General features: G+C 37.3%; 1 protein-coding gene across 6 annotated transcripts in view; it reads right to left on the reverse strand.

Moving 5' to 3' along the window:
* Positions 1–25,986, reverse strand: part of HBP1 (HMG-box transcription factor 1) — a 33,816-nt gene that overhangs the window by 5,626 nt on the left and 2,204 nt on the right. For 3 of the 6 annotated variants that reach the window (XM_033195066.1, XM_033195069.1, XM_033195068.1), the window contains exons 2-10: positions 22,419–22,716; positions 17,402–17,585; positions 14,829–15,057; positions 11,378–11,519; positions 10,853–10,964; positions 10,654–10,766; positions 7,899–8,055; positions 7,054–7,198; positions 995–1,312 (exon numbers count right to left, since the gene is read on the reverse strand). In XM_033195066.1, coding sequence (XP_033050957.1) covers positions 995–1,312; positions 7,054–7,198; positions 7,899–8,055; positions 10,654–10,766; positions 10,853–10,964; positions 11,378–11,519; positions 14,829–15,057; positions 17,402–17,570 — 1,385 coding nt within the window. In that variant the 5' untranslated portion in view covers positions 17,571–17,585; positions 22,419–22,716. The remainder of the gene's footprint in view (positions 1–994; positions 1,313–7,053; positions 7,199–7,898; positions 8,056–10,653; positions 10,767–10,852; positions 10,965–11,377; positions 11,520–14,828; positions 15,058–17,401; positions 17,586–22,418; positions 22,717–25,986) is intronic. The other 3 variants (XM_033195065.1, XM_033195064.1, XM_033195070.1) reach the window with 1 other exon arrangement.

Genomic DNA, 25,986 nt, shown 5'->3' on the forward strand with positions numbered 1-25,986 from the left:
ATGAGTAAGGGTACAGGCAACAGAGTAGGAGGGACTTGAGTTGATTTGTATTCCCAGCTTCTATGAGGACAGCTCTTAAGTTCAGCCTTTTGACGACTCTGGCAACTTGCTACAAATTGCCAGTTCCCCGTACAATCCACAGTTGACTTAGGTGAAAAGCTGTTCCATAAAGATACAACTATCAATTGTTAGAACCGTGTCCTGTAACAGGTAAATAAGATGATTTTAAAAGGTAGATCTTGCACTTTGGGCAGCAGGCAGATCGCTTGTACCCAGGAGTTTGAGAAGAGCCTGGGCAACATGGCACAACCCCATCTCTACAAAAAATACAAAAATTAGCTGGGTGTGGTGGCGTGTGCCTATAATCCCAGCCATTCAGGAAGCTGAGGTAGGAGGATTAATTGAGCCTGGGAGATAGAGGCTACAGTGAGTCGCACCACTGTACTCCAGCCTGGGCTACAGCACAAACAATAAAAGGTAGATCCTTACTACTAAGGTAGGTAACCTAATTGTCTAGGTATTATAAAATAATTATATATAACCCTAAAAATTCCACTTAAACTTCTTAAAGTCAACCTGGCCGGGCACGGTGGCTCACGCCTGTAATCATGGCACTTTGGGAGGCCAAGGCGGGTGGTTCACCTGAGGTCAGGAGTTCGAGATCAGCCTGGCCAACATGGTGAAACCCTGTCTGTACTAAAAATACAAAAAATTACCCGGGTGTGGTGGTGGGCACCTGTAGTCCCAGCTACTTGGGAGGCTGAGGCAGGAGAATTGCTTGAACCTGGAAGGCTGAGGTTGCAGTGAGCCGAGATTGTACCACTGCACTCTGGCCTGGGTGACAGAGCAAGACTCCATCTCAAAAAAAAAAAAAAGTCAACCTATGAGTTGAATAAAAGATATTAAAGAGTAAGTTTACTTAACTATTCCAGTTACTATGAACCATATTGAAGTGTTACTCATTTATTATAATCAGAATTATCACTATTTTTACCTGTTATCTTTCCCTGGATACATCTGAGTATATTCAACTCTGTATTTTTTGGCAAAAAGCATGAAGGCATTCATTGGTCTTTTGCACTTATTAGGAGAAGTGGCACTCACAGTCCCTGAGCTGTGGTTTTTAACAGCTTTAGCATACAAAGAGTTGGAAGAGAGCTGTGATGATCCAGGTGAGCCACAGTTTTTACTGAATCCAGATCTTGCAAAGTCTTGACCACCAGGTCCTCCACAAGACAAAGATGCACGACGCTGGCGAGCCATACTACTTAACACATAAACTGCGGAAGAATCCATAGGTGTGAAGTCATAGCTATAAAATTTAAAAAAAAAGATTTTAATTCAATTTAGAATTCTGATTTCTAAAAAGCAGGTTTAAAAAAAAAAAAAAACCCTTAACATGATTGGAAATTTCAGTGCATATCCCCCTGTATCATGTTACCTGTATCAAGTTACTAACAACTTTTACCACTGACAGTTGCTTATAAAATGAAATCTCTGTATGTGCCAACTAAAATTAATTTCTTTAAAAAAACCTCTGTAGATAATACAAAAGCTTAAAAAAGACTTTGAACCTCCCAAAGTTATAATCAGCATACTTTATTCATAGCAAGTAACTCCCAAATCCTACACAACCCACTTATTTTTACTTTAAATTGATTTCTGGACAAATGTGACAATATGATTTCTTGGCCTACAGGCACCCAGACCTAGAAAATTAAAATGGAGTGGCAGGCAACATATCAGGCCTAAGGACTAAATACTACAGAAAACAAAAGGTTGGGAAAGGGCAGTGAAAAGCTGTTAAATGTGGGCTAAAAGAACTTAAGGCCAGGCCTGGTGGCTCACATCTGTAATCCCAACAGTTTGGGAGGCTGAGGTGGGTGGATCACCTGAGGTCAGGAGTTTAAGACCAGCCTGGGCAACATGGTGAAACCCCATCTCTACTAAAAATACAAAAATCAGCTGGGCGCAGCAGCACATGCCTGTAATCCCAGCTATTCAGGTGGCCGAGGCAGGAGAATCGCCTGAACCCGGGTGGCAGATCGTGCCACTGCACTCCAGCCTGGGCAACAGAGTGAGACTCCGTCTAAAAAAAAACCAAAACCAAATAAATAATTAAAGGAACTTAAAATGCCCAGTAATCTGGGTCATTTGTTTAGGTAGAGAGAGCCATACATACATCTCTCTCCTGAAAGGCCATCCATGAACTATAACATGGCCTAATAACATAAAAAAGTTCATTGTAAAAACCCGCCTTTGTCGGCCGGGCGCGGTGGCTCAAGCCTGTAATCCCAGCACTTTGGGTGGCCGAGACGGGCGGATCACGAGGTCAGGAGATCGAGATCATCCTGGCTAACCCGGTGAAACCCCGTCTCTACTAAAAGATACAAAAAAAACTAGCCGGGCGAGGTGGCGGGCGCCTGTAGTCCCAGCTACTGGGGAGGCTGAGGCAGGAGAATGGCGTAAACCTGGGAGGCGGAGCTTGCAGTGAGCCAAGATCCGGTCACTGCACTCCAGCCTGGGCGACAGAGCGAGACTCCGTCTCAAAAAAAAAAAAAAAAAACCCGCCTTTGTCAGGAAAGGCCACATTTTGTTCTGTATGTTCAGTTTACACAGACATGGAAATAAGCTAAAGAATTCTCTTGTTCCTATAGTACTTTTCTGTCTTCTTGGCAGGAAACCTTTTATTCAGCTTCTAATCTGAACTTAGCTCCTACTTGCTTCTCTGAAACAGAAATTCCGGTAATACATCAAAATAGGTTAACATTAGCTACAGAAATACCATCTGCCTAAAGGTACAACAGGAGACTACAACATTCTAAAGATAGGTGGAAACAGCCAAAGGAATGAGGGTGGGTCCATGCCACTGACTACACACAGTAAATGACTTTTACCAATTATCAAGTACATGATGTCTTTTTTTGAAAGTACTGCATGAAATAAATGTACTTAAACTATGACTCCAAAATTACCTAATGAATGCTTAGCAATCAGTATTAGGAAAACAATGTCTGCTTTCTAGGTTTGCAGTTTTTGTAAGGTATCTTCAGCTCCGCCCATACATAATTTAGAAAAATAGCAAACTTCAGCACTGACACAAAATTACCCATCTCTACTGATGGAAAATGATTACAACTTAAAATACCAAAAGATACTGGGTAAACTAATTACTAAAATTTGAAAATTCCACCATCTAGTGGCACAAATATAACTATCATCTACTTCCATTACAGATACAACTTAAATCAGTTTTAAATATTCAGTCACAAAATTCAATGACTATTACTGTAGCAGTAATGACATAGAGTATCTTTAAAAATAGCTTCATCTTTTGCTATACTACCTTAGGTAAGCATTCATTCTCTTCACTAAAGAACCTGTACCCAAATGTGCCTTTCACAGCTCTACTTTGTGTACATGCCATTCCTTAAGCTTAGAATGCCCATTCCCACTTCACTGTCTCATCACTAGTCTTAATGGCAAACTCCACAATAATGTACTGCCTATTAACCATGTCACATATATTAACTAATTTAATCCTTCCAATAGATTTTTTTTAAAGGAGCCATAGAAATATTAATTTACTCAAGCTTCCATAGCAAATCAACTGCAAAGCCAGGATTTGAATCCAAGCAGTCCAGATCGAGCTCACGTTCCTAACAGGTACGCAGCCTCTCAATCAGCATGTACATTTACTGTATACATTTACTAATCTATTTCCTTTTCTAGACTGGAAGCAAAGAGGCATGCCCATTCTTAACTTATTTTTTAACCAATTCTGAAAATAATAATGGAAAATTTTAATTGGGTTCAAATTCCAGCTAGTAATATGACCTTGGCCAAGTTAAATAAACCCTATAGCCTCAGTTTACTTATCCGTGAAATTATGCCATGCAGTGGTGCCAAAAAAGAACAATAAACGTAAGAAACAGGGCAGAAGCTGGCACAGTGTATTATGCCATTAGGTGTATCTATTATTGTAGAATTATCTTAGGTGAGTAGCTAGAGTACTAAAAATTTGGAATCTTGACAAGATATGGGCTTGAATCCTAATTCTGACACTAACTGCCTTTATTTTGGGCATGTTCCTTAACCTCTCAACTTTACTTCTCTCTGTAAAATGAGGATATAATCTACAAATAGGGTAATTAATATGAAATAAATTAACATTATATACATAGTAGGCACTCAATAAGTTTGTTAAATCATATTACTTGAACAGAAATGTCAACTTCAAAAAGTCAAAACTGACTGTTTTAAACGCCCGAGGCCTAGAAGGTTGGCCTCAATTCTCAAGTGTTTCAGAATGGGCTACTTACAACAGAACCTTGAATTATGTATGAGAACTCATCAACTGATTGCTGACTTCTGATTCTTGCTGAGCTAGACACTACTCACATGTCCTCTGTAAATCATGACCCGAGAGTTTGCTTGGAGCAGTTCCACTTGGACTTTTTCCTCTTCTTACCTCTTTATCTTCTTGCCCTCCCTAGGCCAGGCATCATCTCCCTTAACCAATCCAATCCACAATGAAAATATAGTCACTTTCGGCTTCTCAATTTTGTCCTGGTTTCTCCATGATGATACTACCCATTTCCACTCCTTTGCAGGGTGGGTGCTCCTGCTGTTATACTGAAGTCACTCAACAATAAAATGAGACCAATGACTAATGTCATCTTGGGAGTGATTATTATTCAGTGAGATCAAATGGTTAAGAATTTGCTATCTCAGAAAAACAGGAATTAGGCAGGCAAGTTTTCCCTTTTGCTTTAAAAAAGTTTTGTGCTATGTAATAATATGTAAAACTTACATATATAAGTTAGTTATGAAGCATACAAATAAATGAGTGACCCCACAATTCAAATTAAGAATATTTCTAGTATCACTTAAAGTTCCATATTTGCCACCCCCAGAAATAACCACCCTCCTGAATGTTTATCATTCCTTTATTTTTTTCAATTTTATTATGAAAATATTACTCATATATACGATATATAAATACTATAGCAGCATTAGTTATATTACTGTCTTTCTTAATATGTAAGACACAGTGTTTCATTATGCGGAAATGACTGCTATCCTTTCAAAAGTCTACTTACAAGGTTGACCCTTGATTAATTTCTAGAACTTGGATTTTGAGGGGTCCCATCATTCCCACAACTAAGTAGCTTACTATGCCTAAACTGGATGTACAAACAACAGGTTACTCTGAATGCCTGCTTTCCTTTTTGAAGTTTGGATTTTGATATGTGCCAGGCAGAAGAAACCTACGTGACCGCTCTTAATAAAAACCCTAGGTGCCCGAGTGAGTCTAACGAGCTTCCCTAGGAGACGAAATTTCATATATGTTGTCACAGCCCACCGCTAGGGGAATAAAACATGCCCTTAATCCCACTGGGAGAAGATCCCTGGAAGCCTCGCTTCCCCCAGACTTCACCCCACATCTTTTCCCTTTCCCAGTTTTGCTTTGTATTAATCTTTTTGCCATAATAAACCACAGCCATGAGCACAACTATGTGCTGAGTCTTACGAATTCTCTGAGCAAATCATCAAACCTGGGGGCTAGTCTTCAGGGACCCCTGACATAATTATATAATGTGTGCTACATACCATATATAATGGTTATTTTATTTATTTCTAAGGAACATGATTCCATAAAATAGACTCATACTGTGTATTTCCAAGACTTATTTTTACTAAACATTGTTTTAAAAATTGATCCATGTTTTAAAGTGTATACCTAAGGTTCATTTATTTTCTACTAATTCCACTATGATTATAACAGAATTCATGGAGTTACTCTCCAGTTAGTTAAGTATTGACAGTTTCCACATTTTTACTGTCATGAGCAATACAGCTACAAACTTACTTGCACATCTCCTTGAGCATGATTACAAGAATTTACTTCTCTAGGATATATATAAAAGAGGAATGAATTTGCTAATACCTTTACAAGATAAAGCCAAATTATCTTCCAAAATTTTTCTATCAGGTTACAGTCTCACCAAAACATAGGAGTTATCACTGATCTATATACCCTAAGTATCAGTCCTTAAAATTTTGACTCATTTTTCTAGTTTTTCAAAAAAGAGTTTATATGAGGGATATAATCAAACAGCCATTAAGAGTATAAGCTTGTAGACATTTATTGAGCATGTGGCTTGTGTCAGGCCCTATGCGATTTGCTTTTTTAATAATAGTTTCATCCTCATGATATATAAAATATATTAATTAAACTGAATGAAATAAAATCTACAGGCCAGCAGGGACTCTTGAGAATTCTCTACTTAGTGCCCGTATATGCCTATGGATTTGACAATCATCTTAAAGAAAGAATGTGTCTTTAAATCCCAGATAGCTACAAGCAGACTTTCTCTGGGTTCCTTCTAGGAGCAAGGTGACCAATTGTTCCAGTTTGTCTAGGACTGAGGGGTTTCCTGAAAGCTGGACTTTCAGCACAAAAACCAGGAAAATCCCATATAAATGAAGATAGCTGACCAACCTTCTGGAGTCAGGACACATTGGTTCTTGTCCTACTCGGCCGCTTACCAGCAACGTGATCTCAGGAATGACCACTTCCCTCTCTAAGCCTTTAGATGTCAAGTTTGGGCTATTTTCTACTGTTTGTTAAACCATGCAACTAATGCCCTTGCTCAAAATGAGTATTAAACAAAGATACGGTTAACTAATATATCAAGAAAAATACAGTTAACTACAAAAAACACAAGAGATGTATAAGCTGTTTAAAAACAACTGGCCAGATACCACAACTTTTTAAATATAACTATCAAAGCTGAACCATTAAACTCTTGGTCATGTAACATGTGATATTCTTCCTAATCTAATCTAATCTAAATTGAGTTTTATAAACTCAGTTTTCCTATATGACAACTATATGCAAAACTCTGTTAACTATTATACTTTAATCACCTAATACGTTTTCATTTCATCATTCTCAAATACTTCCTAAATATCTGACTTAACAACCATTAGGGAAATGAAGGGCAAACTTTAAGAGGAAAATAAAACAAAGAATTAATCCAATATTACCTTTTAAATGTATCAAAAACACCTGAATCATCAAAATTAATGGCATCGGGGTGTCCAGGAGGTAGACATACATCGCCAATATGAACTTCACAACATGGAATGCCATGCTGTACCACAGTCAAGCTTGGATAAAATGATGACCAACCTAAAGTTAAACAATGTTGCATAAAGGATGAGGACTCACAGAAAGCACCCTACTTTAGAACAGACATATCATTTCTATATCTTAAAAATAAAAAGTTACTGCTAAGTCTCGAGATTCTCTAACACAAGTCATGTATCTTTACAATAAAGTACTAGATAAGTATTTCCTTTCAGCAATGTAAAAGCCCTCCAAAACTAGCTTATCATTCAGCATTTTATTATATATAGAGCTCCTCTATCAATCAGCACTTCCATCAGTCTACAATAAGTGATAAATGATGACTGAGACCATGAAATAGTTTCTGAATTATAAAATTATGTTTAACATGGTGTTACTGTAATAAGGCTATGAAGAGTGATTCAGGTTTATATCATATTTGGTAACTCTTAATGAAAATGTGATTACCAGATCACTACATTCCCCAAACTATACCAAGATAACAGAAAGCTTATTATAGTATGCTACATGAATCTAAAAATTTCTTATACTCACAGGAAATAGAGTTCCACCTGACTACTGCTAAGATACTTAAGCACCATTAGGTATTATTATAAGCATTCCCTATGGTAGTTTTTTATTTAGTTTGAAAGATGTTTTCCCCTCAAATTATTTTTTCTTAATCATCAAAGCTACAGACATAGTTACAGATTTAAGAAGCTTTGTTTAAAAAATGTTACTACAAATGCAATTCAAGCCCTACCTTTATTTTTAACATAGAAAGGGTGGTCCAGCTTACACTCTACGGTAAGTAAACCATCTTCTACTGTACCAGGATCAAAAGTCAACTTCAGTACAGACTCGCCAAATGATACACTTTCTTCATGTGATAACAACTTTAGACCATCAGAACCATAGCCCTGAAAATATATGCATAGCGTGAATGAATTGGAAATATTCAATTCAAAACACTGTGAAGTTCCCATTACATGTAAGACTTTGTGGAAAAGGTAAAAATAACCAAGACAGGATCCCTGTCATTAAAGAGCTTTCAAACCCAGTAGTGAAGAAAGACACATATATAAATAACTAGACTGGAATAAGCAATTACACTCAAGTATAAATAATGGTGATGCAGTTTAATAAAGAGTTATTAATTCCAAAAGAGAGATTAAGGAGGATTTTCAATTCCAATTGGAACTGAGAATGCAACTTAGAAAGATGGAAGGACACGCCTTGCACCAAGAAATCTGTAATTAACAACTTCTTTGGGGAGTGCTGAGTATTTGCTAAAAATATAAGGTGAGTTCAGATCTGGGGCAAATAAAGTTAATAAGGAGAGGCCAGTTAGTAAAAGCCTCTTAAAGACAAGCAAAGTACTTACACTTTTTGCTTAGAAGGTATTCGGAAATCAATCAAAGTGTTTTTATCAGCAGACTGTCAATTTTTAAGATGATGGTAAATAAGAAGAGACTCTACAGAAGGAAAGATCTCATATTCAATTACTCGAGGATATAATGAGAGACACCTATTACAGACCTGAATTGACAAGTGCAATGGTAATAGAAGCAGACTAATTTAAATTCAATGAATATTGAGCATTTAACACATGCCACATGGTAGGATCTGAAAATACAAACACTAACAAACATGATCCTTACCCTTACATTCACCAAAAAACAAAGGAGACAAACATGCCAAAAACTTGCTATAGTATCCAAGCATAATTATGCTAACGCATGAACAAGGTAATGAATAAGAGAGAATGACTTAAAAATTTTTACAGAATTAGAATGAAATGAATATAAATGGAAGAAATAGAATAGTAAAAGACAACTTCATGGTTTTGAATCTGGTAATCAAGAAGGAGGATAATAACAACTTTAAAAGAATAAGAGAAAAGTAAGCCAAGAAGAGGAAGAAAAAGGTGAGGATAGTTTTGGTCATACTAAGCTTAGCTCAAAGAACTGACTGATATTCATGTAGAGATGCCTAACATGCAGCTGGAAATGTGCAGGTGAAGGTTATAGACATAGACTGGCAAATAATGAAATTACAAAATCTTCTAATTCTCAGGGCTACAGGAGACCTTAAAAGTAATCCAATCCCATTTTTCAGATCAGGCAGCCAATACTCAGAGGGGTTAACAATCTGCCTAAGACCAGTAACATAGATAATTGCTGGAGAAGCTATAAAAAGAGTCCAGGTTTCCTGACTCCAAGTCCAGTGTGCTTTCCACAGGACACGATGGAGGTGCTGCTGACATCAGGAGAGAGGAATTGGTGAAGAAAGTGAAGGGGGCAGAATCTTGTCTAATATTCAGCATTGTGGACAGTCAAGTACCAGGCCTAAAAGACTGAGAATCAGGATGCTGCCATGCTACACAAATCAAGGGAAGACAATGTCAGGAACTAACCCAATGTGTCAAATGTTGTACAGATGTCAAACAGAACAAATGAGGTCTCTCATCCTAGAAATCAGAATAAAGCTAGTAACCCTTTGAGACAATTTTTGTAGAGCAGTAGAGGCGAAAGTTAAGACTATTGTGAACTTTACTAAAGTGAAGAGTAAAGAAAGGGGAGGAAACTGAAGGCAGTCAAGACAGGACAGTTTTTCTCAAGAGACTTAATAGTGAGACACAGCAGGATCAAAAAAAGAATTTGTACAAGCACATCTCACATGCCTATTTTCTTGCCTACAGGAGAGATGGAGAAATTAAAAATTTCAAAGTGAAAGGTGTCAACTTTATCCTAATATTGCTCACTACTGCTTTTGCTTATCAACTTAGAAAATGCTAGTTTTAGTAACTTAATATAAAACAACTTATATAAAGTACCTTAACATAATTGACTGTCAATAATCTATAGGGGAATTAATCACTTTGTAGATTACCTAAGGCAAGGCTTTGGTTAGTTAATTTATTCATTACATATTTTTTTTTTTTTTTGAGACAGAGTCTCGCTCTGTCACCCAGGCTGGAGTGCAGTGGCGCAATCTCCGCTCACTGCAAGCTCCACCTCCTGGGTTCACGCCATCTTCCTGCCTCAGCCTCCCGAGTAGCTGGGACTACAGGCGCCCGCCACCACGCCTGGCTAATTTTGTTGTATTTTTAGTAGAGACGGGGTTTCACCATGTTAGCCAGGATGGTCTCCATCTCCTGACCTGGTGATCTGCCCATCTCGGCCTCCCAAAGTGCTGGGATTACAGGCGTGAGCCACCGCGCCCGGCCTCATTACATATTTTTAATATCAGTTTTCCCCAATGTAAAGTGTATAAAACACAAAGAAGCACCAAGAAATATACTATTTCCCATCCAAGAAAGCATGATAGAAAGGCACACCTAAAATCAATGCTCCTGCCCATCAGACTAAGCAATGAGTGGTCATAAAAGTTATCTACCTAAAATGTAAGATGTCATTTAAATATGAAAGTGAATGGAGGAAATTTCTGTAGATTAACAACATATCTTGTTTCATTTTGAAAGATTTTGAAAAATTTTTTAAGACTTTTAAATTAACCTTGTGAATGCCCATTTGAAGATGTTCCTCATTATCACAGCCTTCAGCTCTAGCAAAATCTTCAACATCTTGCCATTCCTTATTGCTTCCCTTATGAAAGCATAGTCGTGTGCCTAAGGTTTAGGTAGAAAACAAGTATTAGACATGTGACTGTACTAGACAAGTAAGCTGTAGAAAATTCAAGGTTTTTTTTTTTTACCTTTCAAAAAACAGTGCCAGACAGTTGAAGGCCAGGAATTGCACCATCCCAAATCATCATCATCTGACAGGGAGGACATGCAGAAAATGCCAGATTCTGACTCACTATTTGCCTATGGAGAAAAATATTTTCAACTTTTTTGTTTTTAAAATATACCTTTTCATATCTGTTTTCATCCCATGTCTTTAGGCCCATGCTTGCAGGTGGGTAACTTAATAATTCTAAACTGAGGGAAAATATAACGCCTTCAAAAACTGAAGATTGTCAGGCTGTGGGAGAATTTGCTAAAAAAAAAAACAAAAAACAAAAAACGACACACACACACAAAAAAAACAAAGTTTTTGGAAGCTCAAGTTATATGCACATTCCCATTAATAATAAACTTTCCTAACACATAGTAGAGCTGTATATAAAATCAAATCCAGATCACTAACAGAACAGTGAGACTATTTCCTATGGGGAAAGTTAATGTATTTCAACTGTTGTGCAAACTTTATAAAAGTTTAACCTCATAAATAAACTTACCCTTTCATGTCTTACTGGTGTTTCCTCCTTCCAATGGTGATGAGGGAAGTCTGGCTCACTCTTCGAAGAAGAGGACACTGGTGGAGGGCGTGCATAGGAATGTAAACTTTTGCTAGTGGCTATGATGTGTACAGGAGATGATCTAAAATAAAGCAACAGTTTTAACCGTAAGCATAGGTCCTTAAAGTAGATCCTTCCTGTTGATGAAATAACTTCGTATTTAAAATGCCAATGCTATTACATTGAACACATCTATGGTAAACATGAATAAAGACAGCAAGATTTCATTTTATAATCATATTCCTTAACTCCTTATCCAAATCCTCCTCACATTTTAGATATCATTTTTTCAGATTTGACAATATATTTTAAATTACGACTACGGTTTCATTTATCCCATTCATTTTTCTATCAATACATATACATGTGTGTATTTCATTCGTGAATGATAATATCCACTTACGCAGGGCGTCCTATCCACTTCTTTCTTCTACTTTGAGGTACTCAGTAACTCCTAGTATGAAGACAGCATTTAAGCTTAATGTAACCAACTCTGAACTCTTTATCTACCAACTACATATCACTGGGCAGATATAACAACTACCTTAAGCAAAAATGCTTAAATTTTTTATAGCCGAGAGCAGCCTATCCACCCTCCTCGTAACTGGACAGTTTCTTGTTTTCTAATACAAACTTGATGAAAAGCAACTACATATAAGGTCTAGTTATTTTTTCTCCCCAAGGATCACCTTAAAAAAAAAACTTTATCCATTCCCGTCTTCTCTTCCCGTAACTGGACACTGTTTCTTGTTTTCTAATACAAACTTGGTGAAAAGCAACTACATATAAGGTCTAGTTATTTTTTCTCCCCAAGGATCACCTTAAAAAAAAAACTTTATCCATTCCCCTCTTCTCTTCCCCTCAAAAGTCTCTTTTACCAGACAATGCTCCCTTTAGAGTATATGGAGCTCCCAGGAGCATACCCAGATCCTTCCCTCACAAACAAACCAGATACTCATGGGTGGGGTAACAGAGAGAAACAAGCTTATAAAGGATGATTAATGATGTGTATGGACTCAGCAGTCTGAAAAGGAAGCAGAGAGGAAGACAGGTGGAGGAGGGAAAACCATCTGAAGGTAAGGTCCCAAATCAGGATAATTGTCTGAGATGCCAAACAGAGATGTGGTCCTTAACAGAAAAAGTTTATGCATGTCTGTACTAATACTCTTTTTAAAAAGGAGAGGAAAGGCCAGGTGCGGTGGCTCACGCCTGTAATCCCACCCAGCACTTTGGGAGGCCTAGGTGGGCAGATCACGAGGTCAGGAGATCAAGACCATCCTGGCTAACATGGTGAAACCCCATCTCTACTAAAAATACAAAAAACTAGCCAGGCGTGGTGGTGGGCGCCTGCAGTCCCAGCTACTCAGGAGCCTGAGGCAGGAGAATGGCGTGAACCTGGGAGGTGGAGCTTGCAGTGGACCGAGATTGCGCCACTGCACTCCAGCCTGCGCAACAGAGCAAGACTTTGTCTCAAAAACAAAAAAAAAAAAGAGAGAGAGAGAGAGAAAGGACATCTTTCCAATTTTTCCCTTATTTCCTGAGAAACTATTAGCCCTTCGATTTCTACTTTATCCTCATTAACATTTTTCATTTTACCTTTCCAGAAATTACTTTTACATAATGATCTATACTTTGCTTTCATGTTCATATCACTCCTTAAATCAAAAGGCCCTCAGATATCCATGCATTTTAGCATACTCTCCAAGTTTTGATTTCAAATTATATGCTGAATGTTTCATCTTTTGCCCAAAAACTGCCCATCCTGTTACTACACATTTAGATATAAATGAAGTATCAGAGAATGGCCAAACTGCTAAATATTCCTTTTGTTCATCCCTGACTCTCTAATTTTAAAAAGTGAGTTTTATCAGTTCTTCTGTTTAACCACTTAAAACAGAAGTGACAAACAGTAAAAATAAATAAAAATGACGAGCAATGTGATATTCTAAAATGTATATGGCCTGAATACTCTGTGAAAATTAACATGCTAAACATGTCTAAACACTCACAGCATTGATTTCTTCATTTCTCTATCTATGCAGGGGTAATATAAATTTTTACCTGTCCTCAACTCCTTAACTATACAGTTAAGACTTCAGATATCAAAGCTCAGTAACATAGTTTAACACCCAACAAGAAGTTGCATGAGCAGACAGTATTAGGAGGCAGGCCAGAGAGCAGAGCATTACTCAAAATGCTGGACAGAATAATACATCCTCAGGGAGATACTCCTTTCCTTATGTCTTATGTTTTTATTTACACTGATTTTCTTCCGAAGGGTTTACACACTTTCCATAAACTGTATTATTAATCCTATGACTCTGCTGTAGAAACTGAAAAAAAGTATCATCTCTAGAGAAAGAAAACAAATCCAATAGTTAAATCGAGTTTTTTAAAAAAATAGTAATTTTTAGCTTTTTGACTATTAAGATTACAATGAAAACTAGGACTATAAAGGAAATAGGAACCCTGAAAGGAAGTTTTCTTTCCTATGGAAACAAACATGGAATTAAACTGAAGTTAACTAAATTCAATTTGCTCTAGTCAAGATCAATATCCTGCTAAATACAAGAAAAGCAGCACAACTTAATAGATTACAAGAAAAGTGAGATTTCATACCTAATAAGTTTATTCTTTGGCAATGCATTACACTCACTTAGGAGCACTAACAAAGTTTACAGTTATTCCTAACACTCTGGTATATCATGTCCTACTCACAGGTGTGCAAATATGGGCATTTCTCTCCCTTATAAACTGTCATATTTATCCACTTCTTTTTAGGGATAAACAATAAAGTGTTTTCCATTTAGGTCTCCCCAGGCATATTAGCTGGAAGCTTCCATAATTTCATAGCACAAGTACTCATTTTCTTAAACTCTGTCTGGATATATGAAACAGTGATTTTGCCCACTTTTAATCCACTTTTGTAAGTTTAAAGATTTCAATATTAGCAAATTTTAGAATTAGCAAACAGGCAAATAACGTAAGGCCACATAAACTATGGAAGAAATAAACCTAGACCAAAAGGAACCCAACTCAAGGTTGATAAAAGTTTAAAATATAATCTTGATTATAACACTGCTTCTTTAGACAAGTATAATTTTCATTTCTATATGTAGAAATGTACAGTAAAATTATTTCATGGTCTTATTTTAAACATTTACAAATATTTTTTACTCTATGGTTCTCATTATCACCTTTATCTAATTCTCAAAATATGAAATCATGGTAGTAAGTGAAATAAGTCTTTGATCATTAGATAAGGAGTTTAATTCTATGACTTAAATTCTAATAATTTAAAGCACTATTACTTTTAAACTAGAAAAAATTTTAAACAAAACCTTTTTGTAATGATAGAATTTTTAAATAAAAATATAATCAATGCTCCTACCTATTGTAAAATGAGCACTGCATCAGTGGACTTTGTGGACTGGTCGCGATATTTGCCAATTCTGTTAGCCAGTCCACCTCATTTTCACGGTAAGTAGTTTCTGGTATGTCTGAGGTATTTTGGTTCCAAGATGGTCTTGTGTATTCTTGATGTGAAACATCTGAACTCAACTGGTACATGCCAGATTGAGTAGGATCACTTTGAACTGCCTGAAGTTCAGGAAGGTCATCTGCAAATAAGCACACTCAAAATCATAAAAAGGAAATTACTAATACAAGGAACAATATTATAACTGCAGTTAAAAGAGAAGTCAATTTTAGCTAATTAATTTTGAGAGAGGAAAAGCATAAATTTAACATTCTCTTCACAGACTGGAAAAACATGGTTTGGTTTGTGTTTTCTGCTTTTTATTCCCCCTAGGTTTTTGTACCTCACCTAGGAGAGACCCATATGCCATTGAGACATTTTTACTTTAACAAGTTAATGAAGAAAAGAGCATTTTATGTGTGCATTATGTACTTACTACTCACATACTTTAATAACCTGTTATACAGACTATAATGAAAACAATAATTTACATAATAATATAGATCACATAAATATTTATGCTACTACTTACACAACTCTGTGTTAAAGTCTTTCTTTTCACTAATAAATTCTGATCTTGTTAATATTTACTGGTTATTTACTGGTTATTTTTTCCTATAAGTGCATTCCTAAAAGGTAGTTCACGATACCCTTTCAGTTCCCTGTTAAGACGACTAGAAATATTACCCAAGTACCACTCATGTACACACCAAGCACTATAAGGAACACTGAATTCCAAAATACTGAATTCTTTAAAAAAAAAATTATATATATATTCTTCTAAATATATATATATACACACATATATTTGTATGTATGTGTGTATGCAGTAGGAAAGAAAAAGCATCTTTAAGGCTTAAAAAAAAAACAACTCTCCATGAAACACATACTACAAACTCCACAAACCTACTGGGTCCCTTAAATATACAAGTCAAGAAAACTTCTAGTCTCCTCAATGTCACTATAAAAGTATGTATAATTCTATTCAGGCAAATATTCCAGATCAGTCTACTAAAACTGAAATGTCTTAATCTTTATAAAAAAAGACAATTGTTTTTTTTGAGACAGGGTCTCACTCTGTTGCCCAGGCTGGAGTGCAGTGGTACAACTATAGCTCCCTAAAGCCTTGGATCCCTGGGCTCAAGTGATCCTCACGCCTCTGCCTCTCAAGAAGCTAGGACTACAGGCATGTGCCCACCATGCCCAGCTAATTAAAAAAAAAAAATTGTAGAAATGAGATCTCGCTGCGTTGACCAGGCTGGTCTTGAACTCCTGGTCTCAAAATGATCCTCCCACCTTGTCCTCCCAAGGTGCTGGGATTACTAGCGTGAACCATCATGCCAAGCCAAACTGAAATGTTTTAATTAGAAGTACTGACTCAGGATATCCATTCATAAAAACTGACTTCTTTCATGGAGTCATGAAGGAGCCAAGGAGTTCTAGAGCATCACACCGATTTAAAATAATTCTACCCTACAATTTTCGTGCTGGTATAGCTATTTCCTTTCCCTCATTGCCTTTGACCAACATTCATTTACTGCAAAGGGTTCATTTGTTTCTGAAGTTCAGGAAATTAACTACTTTTTAAACGAAGTCATAGGTGGAAGGGGCATGTTATTTTACTCCCTTGGGCCCTAAGTTTCTGAGTTCCTCGTTAAACTAACAACATGATGGAAGAAGATCAACTACCTGATTAAAATGGCACTCCTTGCTCAAAAGTAACCAGTACTCAATAAATACTAGGGTCCAGAAAATCCTTGGCATTCAAGCAGGTTATGTGTCCCAAGAGCTTAAGATCTCCAAATTTCCAAACATTACCACAATACATAATCTCTTCCATTTCATCATTTGTAAAAATAAGACAGCTGTATCTTCTCCCCAGCATTTTTATAAACATGAAGGGAAACCCCCATATATTAAATGGGGGCAACGCCAAGCTGAAAAGCTGGGCAGCAAGCCTAGGTCACTCATTAGCTCTATATTCCTGAACACCAGCCTCGAAGCAATACAATTCAAAAACATACCTCAACAAATTTACACATTTCTACAGGTCACACATATCTCGAGTAGTTCAGCAATAGTGACAACCATAAATGTCAGATCCTCAAGTTTCAAGGGTCCACTGTAATTTCCACATCCTACCAGCAAATCTGCCACGAAGTGTGGCTAAGCATATTTTACTGAGCTCTCTCGAGTATATTTCAAAAGCAGCATCTTTTGAAAAGCCACAAGTGGGGTCCAGTCTTTATACACAAATTAGTTTAGTTTAATAATCTGTAAATGAGTCTCTACAATAACCATAAATAGCCCAACTCATGTTGATTTTAAGTACTATTTTAAAAGCAGTAACAGAATGTTGAAAATTTCTAATATACAAATACTTCATATCCTTTTCTAGCCAGTCAAGGTTGGTGGAGAAGTGTGCTAAGTATGAAAAGTTATCTGAATCTTAGTGAGATTCCTATATAACTTTTAATTTTGCTTACCAAGCTCCATGTGCTCATCACAAGAGTTATATCCAGGTGAAGATGGCAAATTCTCATTACACTGCAGCAACTCCAATGAGTCATTCATTCCTGAGGCTCTCTTGTCCATCACCAACAGGAGTTTCTGTACTGCATTAGGCATCTGATTTGTCTTCACTTCCCACACCATGTTATGGTGCTCTGACTTAAAATAAGAACAACATGAGAAATAACGTCAAGTCACGCAATTTGGGCATTACACAAACCTAAAATAAATCAGAGACATGACAATGTTGGTTTTTTTTGTTATTGTTGGTTTTGTAAGACATAGTCATATTCTGTCGCCCAGACTGCAGTGCAGTGGCATGATCTCAGCTCACTACAAACTCCACCTCCCAGGTTCAAGCAATTCTCCCGCCTCAGCCACGGAAGTAGGGGGGATTACAGGCATGCGCCACCATGCCCAGCTAATTTCTGTATTTTTAGAAGAGATGGGGTTTCGTCATGTTGGCCAGGCTGGTCTCAAACTCCTGACCTCAAGATATCCACCCACCTGGGCCTCCCAAAGTGCTGGGATTACAGACCTGAGCCATCATGCCCCGCCACAATGTTACATTTTAACTTAATTATACACTGCCATTTATAGCTCCCTCAAATCCTTTAGACTCCGATGACTCCTTAATATCTTGGCCTACAACTGAATACTCAGCACTAAATTACATCTCAATCCCAAAAGATTAATATCTTGAATTATTAAAAAAAAAGTATTTTCTGCTGAAAAAAATGGCATTATATATACTTTTATTTCTTTAACCTAGTAACCTTCCTTTCAGATGCAAAAACTGAGACTAATAGGACTCTTTTTTTCACTTGTACCTTCAAATTCAAAAGGAAATTTAAAAACTTTCCTCAATAAAAGTTAAAAAGACTGGAGGAATATTCTATTTTTTCCTTTATTTTTTTTTAAGATTCTATTTTAATGTCTCTATTTATTGTGTTTATTTTGTTTCCTCATTCTGAAAGTGAACTACTTCAGCACACTTAAAAAAAAATACATTTTCTTTTTTTTTTTTGAGACGGAGGAGTCTCGCTCTATGACCCAGGCTGGAGTGCAGTGGCATGATCTCGGCTCACTGCAACCTCCGCCTCCTGGGTTCAAGTGATTCTCTTGCCTAAGCCTCCCGAGTAGCTGGGATTACAGGCGCGTGCCACCACGCCCAGCTACTTTTTTGTATTTTCGTAAAGACACGGTTTTGCCATGTTGGCTAGGCTGGTCTCGAACTCCTGACCTCAGGTGATCCACCCGCCTCGGCCTCCCAAAGTGCTGGGATTACAGGCATGAGCCACCACGCCCAACCAAAAAAAAAATACATTTTCTAAGTAACATTTAGGAGTTTCTTAAAATGGTCATATATTACAATTCTCATAAAAATAAAACTGTTCTTAGGTTTTCTTAATGAAAATTTGGGACCTAGCCATAATAAAAGATACCTGTCATTCTGAATAGGATATTATGTCTAGAAAGATGAATAATCATCATGGGAAATTTAAACAACTAGTAAATCTACCTGCAAGCCTACAAAATTATCAGAAGGAAGAGAATATGGGTTAATACATTTAAATAATTTCTCAGCAAAATCCAACAACTAAATATTATTATGAAAGGAAAATGTGGTTATACCTTTTATTCCACCCTTTGGACAATGATCAAATTAGTTCTTTATTTAACGTAAGCAACAATGGTAAGATTTTCTGATTTCTCAGGCTCTAGTCTAAATTCCATTTTTTAAAAAAGTTCCAGCCTGATGCAGTAGCTAGTGCCTATAGTTCCAGCTACTTGGGGTAGACTGAAGGGGGAGGACTACACTTCAGCCTATGCGTTGGAATCCAGCCTGGGCAATGTAGCAAGACTCCATCTCTTAAAATAAAGTTCTAATGAGTAATAAAGTTCTAATGAGTGAATATGAAATACACAAAAAAATCCAGACTTTTGCAACAACGTATTTTTCCTCAAAACAAAGCAATAAAATATATTGCTGTTAAAAGTCACTGAAAGTCACTGGGGTAGGTGCAGGCTGATCAAAACTGCACTGAAAAAATGTTAATCACTTAATATTTATAAGCTTGCTAAGCCATGATGTTAATTACCAATAAACACTGATGGCACTGATAAATTTCTTTCTACAAAGGCTTTTTCATGATCTTTTTGGTTTTGAAATGTATTCCTGACTAGAAAATACAATCGCCGTGCAAAAAAAATGGGAAAAAAAAATTTTTTGGAAAAAAAGGAATATAATGATTACTTCTAACCCCACCAACCAGACTTACTTTTAACATTTTGATGTATTACAATCCAATTTATTCTTCATGTACATGTATACTCAATCATGTTTTTCTTCATAGTTCATATTATAGTTTGATACCTTTTGGCATAATGTAAGTTCATAAGCATTTTCCTACGTCATTAATTGTTTTCAAAGCTTTAAATGGTTAAATATACATCTTAAGGATCTACCAAAACTCACTTATACCCTCTACTGCTAAATATGCTATTCTGAGTTTCTTCACTCTTCTAAACACTGAATTTATATTCTTATTTTTAAAAGTATTTGCTTACATCTGATTATTTTAGATGGCTAGATACAGGGTTCTTGACACACAGCCCAATTGCATGCATATTGCCTTACCATATGTCTAATATTCCATTTTGGATGCTATCTGCCTATACCCCTCAAAAATAACCCTTATCCTGGGCACTGCTTGAGAGCCTTTCTCAATACTGACTATACAATGTATTATGGTGTGGCAAAAAGGGCACTTGGTTAGATGTAAGGAAATGGGTTGTGATTCCAGCTTGATTACTTACCAAATATATGACCTAAGTGACTGAGTTTCTCTTCATCTGTAAAATAGAGCTAATGATACCTGCCCTACTTTCCTCTGACAGTAGTTGTGAGGACGAAATGAAATAGTGAAAAAGTGTAAAATGACGTCTTTTGAAATTTTTCTATCCCCAGACATAGGGCAATATTAAACATACTTTGGGTTTGTAATGTCCTAAATAGAACAGTTACTGAAAATACATAGTTAATAGGTGGAAACCAGATAGCTATTCAGTTTCAACAGTATCCTCCCTGGGAGATATTATGGCAAGTCATCCAGCACATCTCAATAAAAATAGTGTATCATGCCATTACTTTAGGCCCCTAAAAGATGAAATTTGGAAGAAATTCACACTTCTCCAGTTTAGTACAATGTACCGATCACAATCAGTCTTAGCATATAGTTACAGCAAATATGCTGGGATATAACAATTTCACCTACAGAACTAGCAACTAGAGAAAATGTGTAACACAAATCTATTTCTCAAGTATGAAATCATGATTTTGAGCCTCCACCTTCTCCTGGGGGAGAGGGGGAAATGGAGCAAATTTGGTTTCATCAGTGATTCTCAACTCTACCCTGTGTCACACGGAATCATATATACGCTTTAAAAAAAAGTTTCCCAGGCCCCATCCCCAGAGGATCTGATCTATCTGGCCTGGGGTATGGCTTTGTGCACTGGTTTTTGTTTCCAGGTGCAGAATATTGAGACACATTGGGCTAAAAATGGTTGTTAAATTCCTACTTATTAAAAAATCATTTATTTAATAAATACTATGCACAGGGCATTGTATTAGATGAAATGTTGGACCTCACTTATGAACAATTCATCATGAGTCTCAAAGAATCTACACTTTAGTGGAAAGATATAAGCAAATGACCACAGTACTACAGAACAGGTCTTGGCTATGAATGGGTTAAAAGAAAAGAAGGGGCTGGACTCTTTGTAATCCCAGCACTTTGGGAAGCTGAGGAGGGCGGATCATGAGGTCAGGAGTTCCAGACCAGCCTTACCAACATGGTGAAATCCCGTCTCTACTAAAAATACAAGAATTAGCCAGGCATGGTGGCACACGCCTGTAATCCCACCTACTCAGCAAGCTGAGGCAGGAGAATCGCTTGAACCGGGAGGCTGAAGTTGCAGTGAGCCGAGATCGCGCCACTGCACTACAGCGTGGGTGACAGAGGGAGACTCCGTTTCCAAAAAAGAAAAAAGCCGGGCGTGGTGGCTTACGCCTATAATCCCAGCACTTTGGGAGGCCGAGGCGGGCGGATCACGAGGTCAGGAGATCGAGACCATCCTGGCTAACCCGGTGAGACCCCGTCTCTACTAAAAAAAAAAAATACAAAAACTAGCCGGGCGAGGCGGTGGGCGCCTGTAGTCCCAGCTACTCGGGAGGCTGAGGCAGGAGAATGGCGTAAACACGGGAGGCGGAGCTTGCAGTGAGCTGAGAGCCGGCCACTGCACTCCAGCCTGGGCGACGGAGCAAATAAATAAATAAATTAATTAATTAATTAATTAATTTAATTTAATTAAATAAAAACTCAGTGAGATCATGTGAAATGCTCAGAATAGTGCCTAACACAAAGCCTTCAATGTACAGTGGCTAGTGTTATGATTAGCAATTATCAGACAATGAAGAACCACTGAGGATTTTTTTTTAACAGAGGTCTGACATGATCAGAACTATACTTTAAAACAGTCTCTTTGAGTCTATGGACAAAATCATACTGAAATACTGTATGAGTATGCAGGAACACCTATAACATTTTAAGGAGGGTATTTAAAAAAAAAAAAAAGCGGGGGGGCGAGCATTCACATTCCCAGTCTCTCTATGTAAGCCACCTGTCTCCAGCTTCCTCTGCAATGATTCTCCAAAAAGGTAGTTGATAATATCAGTGCAGATTCCTTATTTAGTAACTCTTAAGAAACTAGTCACACTATGTGAGTTCTTTAAACAGCTAATATTAACAGTTTAGATAGGAGATTTTAACTCTTTCCGTAGAAATATTTCCAGCATCTTAAGTATACAGAATATAATTTAACCTATTTTGATAACGAAAAATCCTTATGAATATCTGTAGGATGCTTCACATACAGATGTGAGCTACGTAGTCAACCCTATCTGAATTTAAAACATTTCCTACTTTTAACCTTTATTATGAAATTCAGAAGTTGCACTACACATGTATCTCTCTTCAGAGCTATCCTCTGTGCATGAACAGTGCCGTTCTTGGGGTCCGCAGAAGCACAGCTGCAGTCTGTCTTGTCTTCCCCCTCCCTCTGCAGAGCTCTTTGGTTTCCTCATTCTTCCCAACTAGAACTTTTTACTTCCCTACAGCAGGTCCTGCAGTTTCCAACATTCACCAAGTATAGTACACTAACATCTCTTTGCAACTTCTATCATTTCTTCAGCACTTTGTCTTAGTTATCAACCACCATCCCAAAACTCCTTAAATGAAGTTGGAAAAAAACATTATTTTAATTTCAAAACAGAGCTACCTATAAATAACCAAAGGAACCAAATAAATATTTACTGAATGTAAGTTCTATGTGTTCACATCTCTCATTGCTCAAGGCTATCACAAGTTTGGTCCTGAGAAAACTGAAGTTCTGCTACTGTAAAAGTACCAAACAGTAAGAGATGCTACATTTCAAGACAACAGACTTCGGTTTCATTCTTACTAGCTGTGTAACCGGGGACAGGTCACTCAATCTCAGACTTACAGTCCCTCTACTTACCTCACAGGGCTATTCTGAGAATTCAATACATGAAAACAAAATTCAAAACTATATACAAATGGAAGTTTTCTGTCTCTTCTGTCTATCCTCAACTATTTTGGAGAAAGAAAGCAAGGTCTCCAATACAGTAAAGGAATACCAGCAAAGTCCTTACATTTTTTACTCCCCTACATACATTATACCAATTACATACTCATTTTGATAAACAAGCTCCTCTTTCAAATATCTCCTGGTAGAGCTAACCCTATTGTTCATTCACGCTTTTGTATACTGCTTTGGTATCAGATTCAACACAGCTTGCCTTGTAGTTTAGTTAACTCTCTGCACATGTCATCCCTTCACTACATCAGTGATTCTCAGTAAAATTTTCCAGAAGTTGTACTCTGAAATGTCATGTTCAGTATTACAAATTTTACTTTCTTGGAAGGCCCCACTGCTTTTGGTATGCAAACTTCCAGAAGCAAATATCCACAAAACCTTAAGACAGCAGAGAAAGAGAGAACTAGAAAAAGCTAAGTCTCAATGAATGAAGAAGGAAACTAGGTTTTACAAAATGCCTACACTTCCATGTACTTCATTTAATTTTATTTTAAACTCAGAACAACTCTGTGAATAAAGTGTTATTATGGATGAAGAAAACAGGACTATGATGACTAAATGGGACCATTTTCTTTTTGAAGGGGAGAGCTGAAAGGAAAAAAAGACAAAAGGTATAGGCCAGCATGGGTTACTTCCTGCTTTCAAGTGGCTTTTATTTCCTGAATCCTTACTTTTCCATCAGCATTATGGAATTCACAGCAGGATCTTCTCTATGCTCTCCCCTAATCCTGAAGGATTTCCATACCCAGTCCAGACTATATGCTCAAATTGTTCTCAAAGAGTGAGTGAAGAAAAGGTAATTTGCAATTAATTTCTATCTCTGAAACTGAGGTATTTTAAATGGATTACATAATTACACGCTAAAACAAGCCTCCATAACAAAGTATATTAAATGCAACTTTCTATACCAAAAGCATCTCAGAGGCCTTAATGCTATTCTTTTAAAGTATTTTCAACAAAACTTCAAACAAAAGATTTCACAGATATTTGTTCTACAACTCTAGTTTGCCACTGGGCTAAGAAAAAAGACAAAACAACAAAAACCCTTAGTGGATTTGTTTTGGTCACTTACCACTTTCATGGCCCTGAACAATTAAATCTCTAGGCCTGTTTTCTTTTTTGGAGCCGTTTTTTTATTCGTAAATAAGACTAGTGGCCAGGCTCAATGGCTCAGGCCTGCAATGCCAGCACTTTGGGAGGCCGAGACAGGAAGATCACTTGAGCCCAGAGTTTAAGACTAACCTGGGCAACACAGCAAGACCCCATCTCTAAAAAGTTATAAAAAATAAGTAAAAAAAAAGGACTAGTACCTATCTACCTATCAGAATTGTAGGTATAAAAGATAGTACATCCCACAGACACTGCCCAATCCACATCTATACAAATTCTTAGTAATTTCATGCTCATTCAACATGAAATGCTATATTGATCAAGACAACAGAAAACCCATTAATAGCACAAGCAGTCATCCACGAACTGTTTTAGGAGTACTGTCAATTCAAATAAGTATTTAAGATGAGTCATATAATAAAACTTGACATCATCTATAAGTTCTTATGAAACTTGTTTTCCTAAACTTGATTGTACTCCTAAACATTTTTACATTATCTATAAAAACTTGTGGAAAAAGCTTTTTTAAGCTGTTTAATAACTTTTAAAAACTCAGTGAACCACATTATGGAGAAAATTATTTTTCTAGTTTCTCTATAGAAAATGATAGTAGAAATTATGAAGCACCAAAGTAAATGCTGATCAGTATATGAAAAATGTGAATGTTACTGACATCAGGCAGTTAATAAGAATATTAGAGCATGCCATTTTCCCTGAATTTTGTGATAAGCAGGTATCTGACAGCTTTAATTTTTTTTAATTCATTGTGATTCATTTTTCTATTCCAAGTAAATACTCACTTTCATACTTAACAGACATAAAATTCCTGGCATTGACTTTTTTTTTTTTTTTTTTGAGAGTACGTCTTGTTCTGATGCCCAGGCTGGAGTACAGTGGCCTGATCTTGTCTCACTGCAACCTCTGACTCCCGGGTTCAAGCGATTCTCTTGCCTCAGCCTCCCAAGTAGCTGGGACTACAGGTGCGCGCCACCATGCCCAGCTAATGTTGTATTTTTAATACAATTTCACCATGTTGGCTAGGCTGGTCTCAAAATCCTGACCTCAGGTGATCCACCCGCCTCAGCCTCTCAAAGCGCTGGGACAGGCGTGAGACACCGCGCCAGGACAGTAACTTCTAACGGATAATGTATGCGGGGGGGTGGAGAGGGGAGTACCAGTATTTTTATTTCAAACACATACACAAAACACCAGCTTGCAATTCACCAGGAAGAATCTTCAGCGCAGAGCAGTTTAATAAGTCTATGCCATCATGCTGCATGCCTTCTTCACTGGGCATTTCGATTAGTGAAAAAAGAATCCAAGGAAGTTAAAATATAATGGGCCGGGCGCGGTGGCTCACACCTGCAATCCGAGCAATTTGGGAGGCCGAGGCGGGCAGATCACGAGGTCAGGAGACTGACACCACCCTGCCCAACATGGTGAAACCCCGTCTCTACTAAAAATACAAAAAAATTAGTTGGGCGTGGTGGCGCGCGCCTGTAGACCCGAGGCTGAGGCAAGAGAATCGCCTGAACCCAGGAGGCAGAGGTTGCAGTGAGCTGAGATCGCACCCCTGCACTCCAGCCTGGCGACAGAGAAAGACTCCCTCTCAAAAAAAAAAAAAATATATATATATATATATAATATATGTATACATATTTCTTATATATACACATATATATAGTGAAGAAAATAACTCTTACAGTGACGGTATCATGTTTGAAGTCTGAGAGGTATGCCCTGTGAAATACACAGGATAGCGGAGACATGT

The sequence above is a fragment of the Trachypithecus francoisi genome, unplaced genomic scaffold (assembly GCF_009764315.1).
Source record: "Trachypithecus francoisi isolate TF-2019V2 unplaced genomic scaffold, Tfra_2.0 Lachesis_group4, whole genome shotgun sequence".
Lineage (NCBI taxonomy): Eukaryota > Metazoa > Chordata > Mammalia > Primates > Cercopithecidae > Trachypithecus > Trachypithecus francoisi.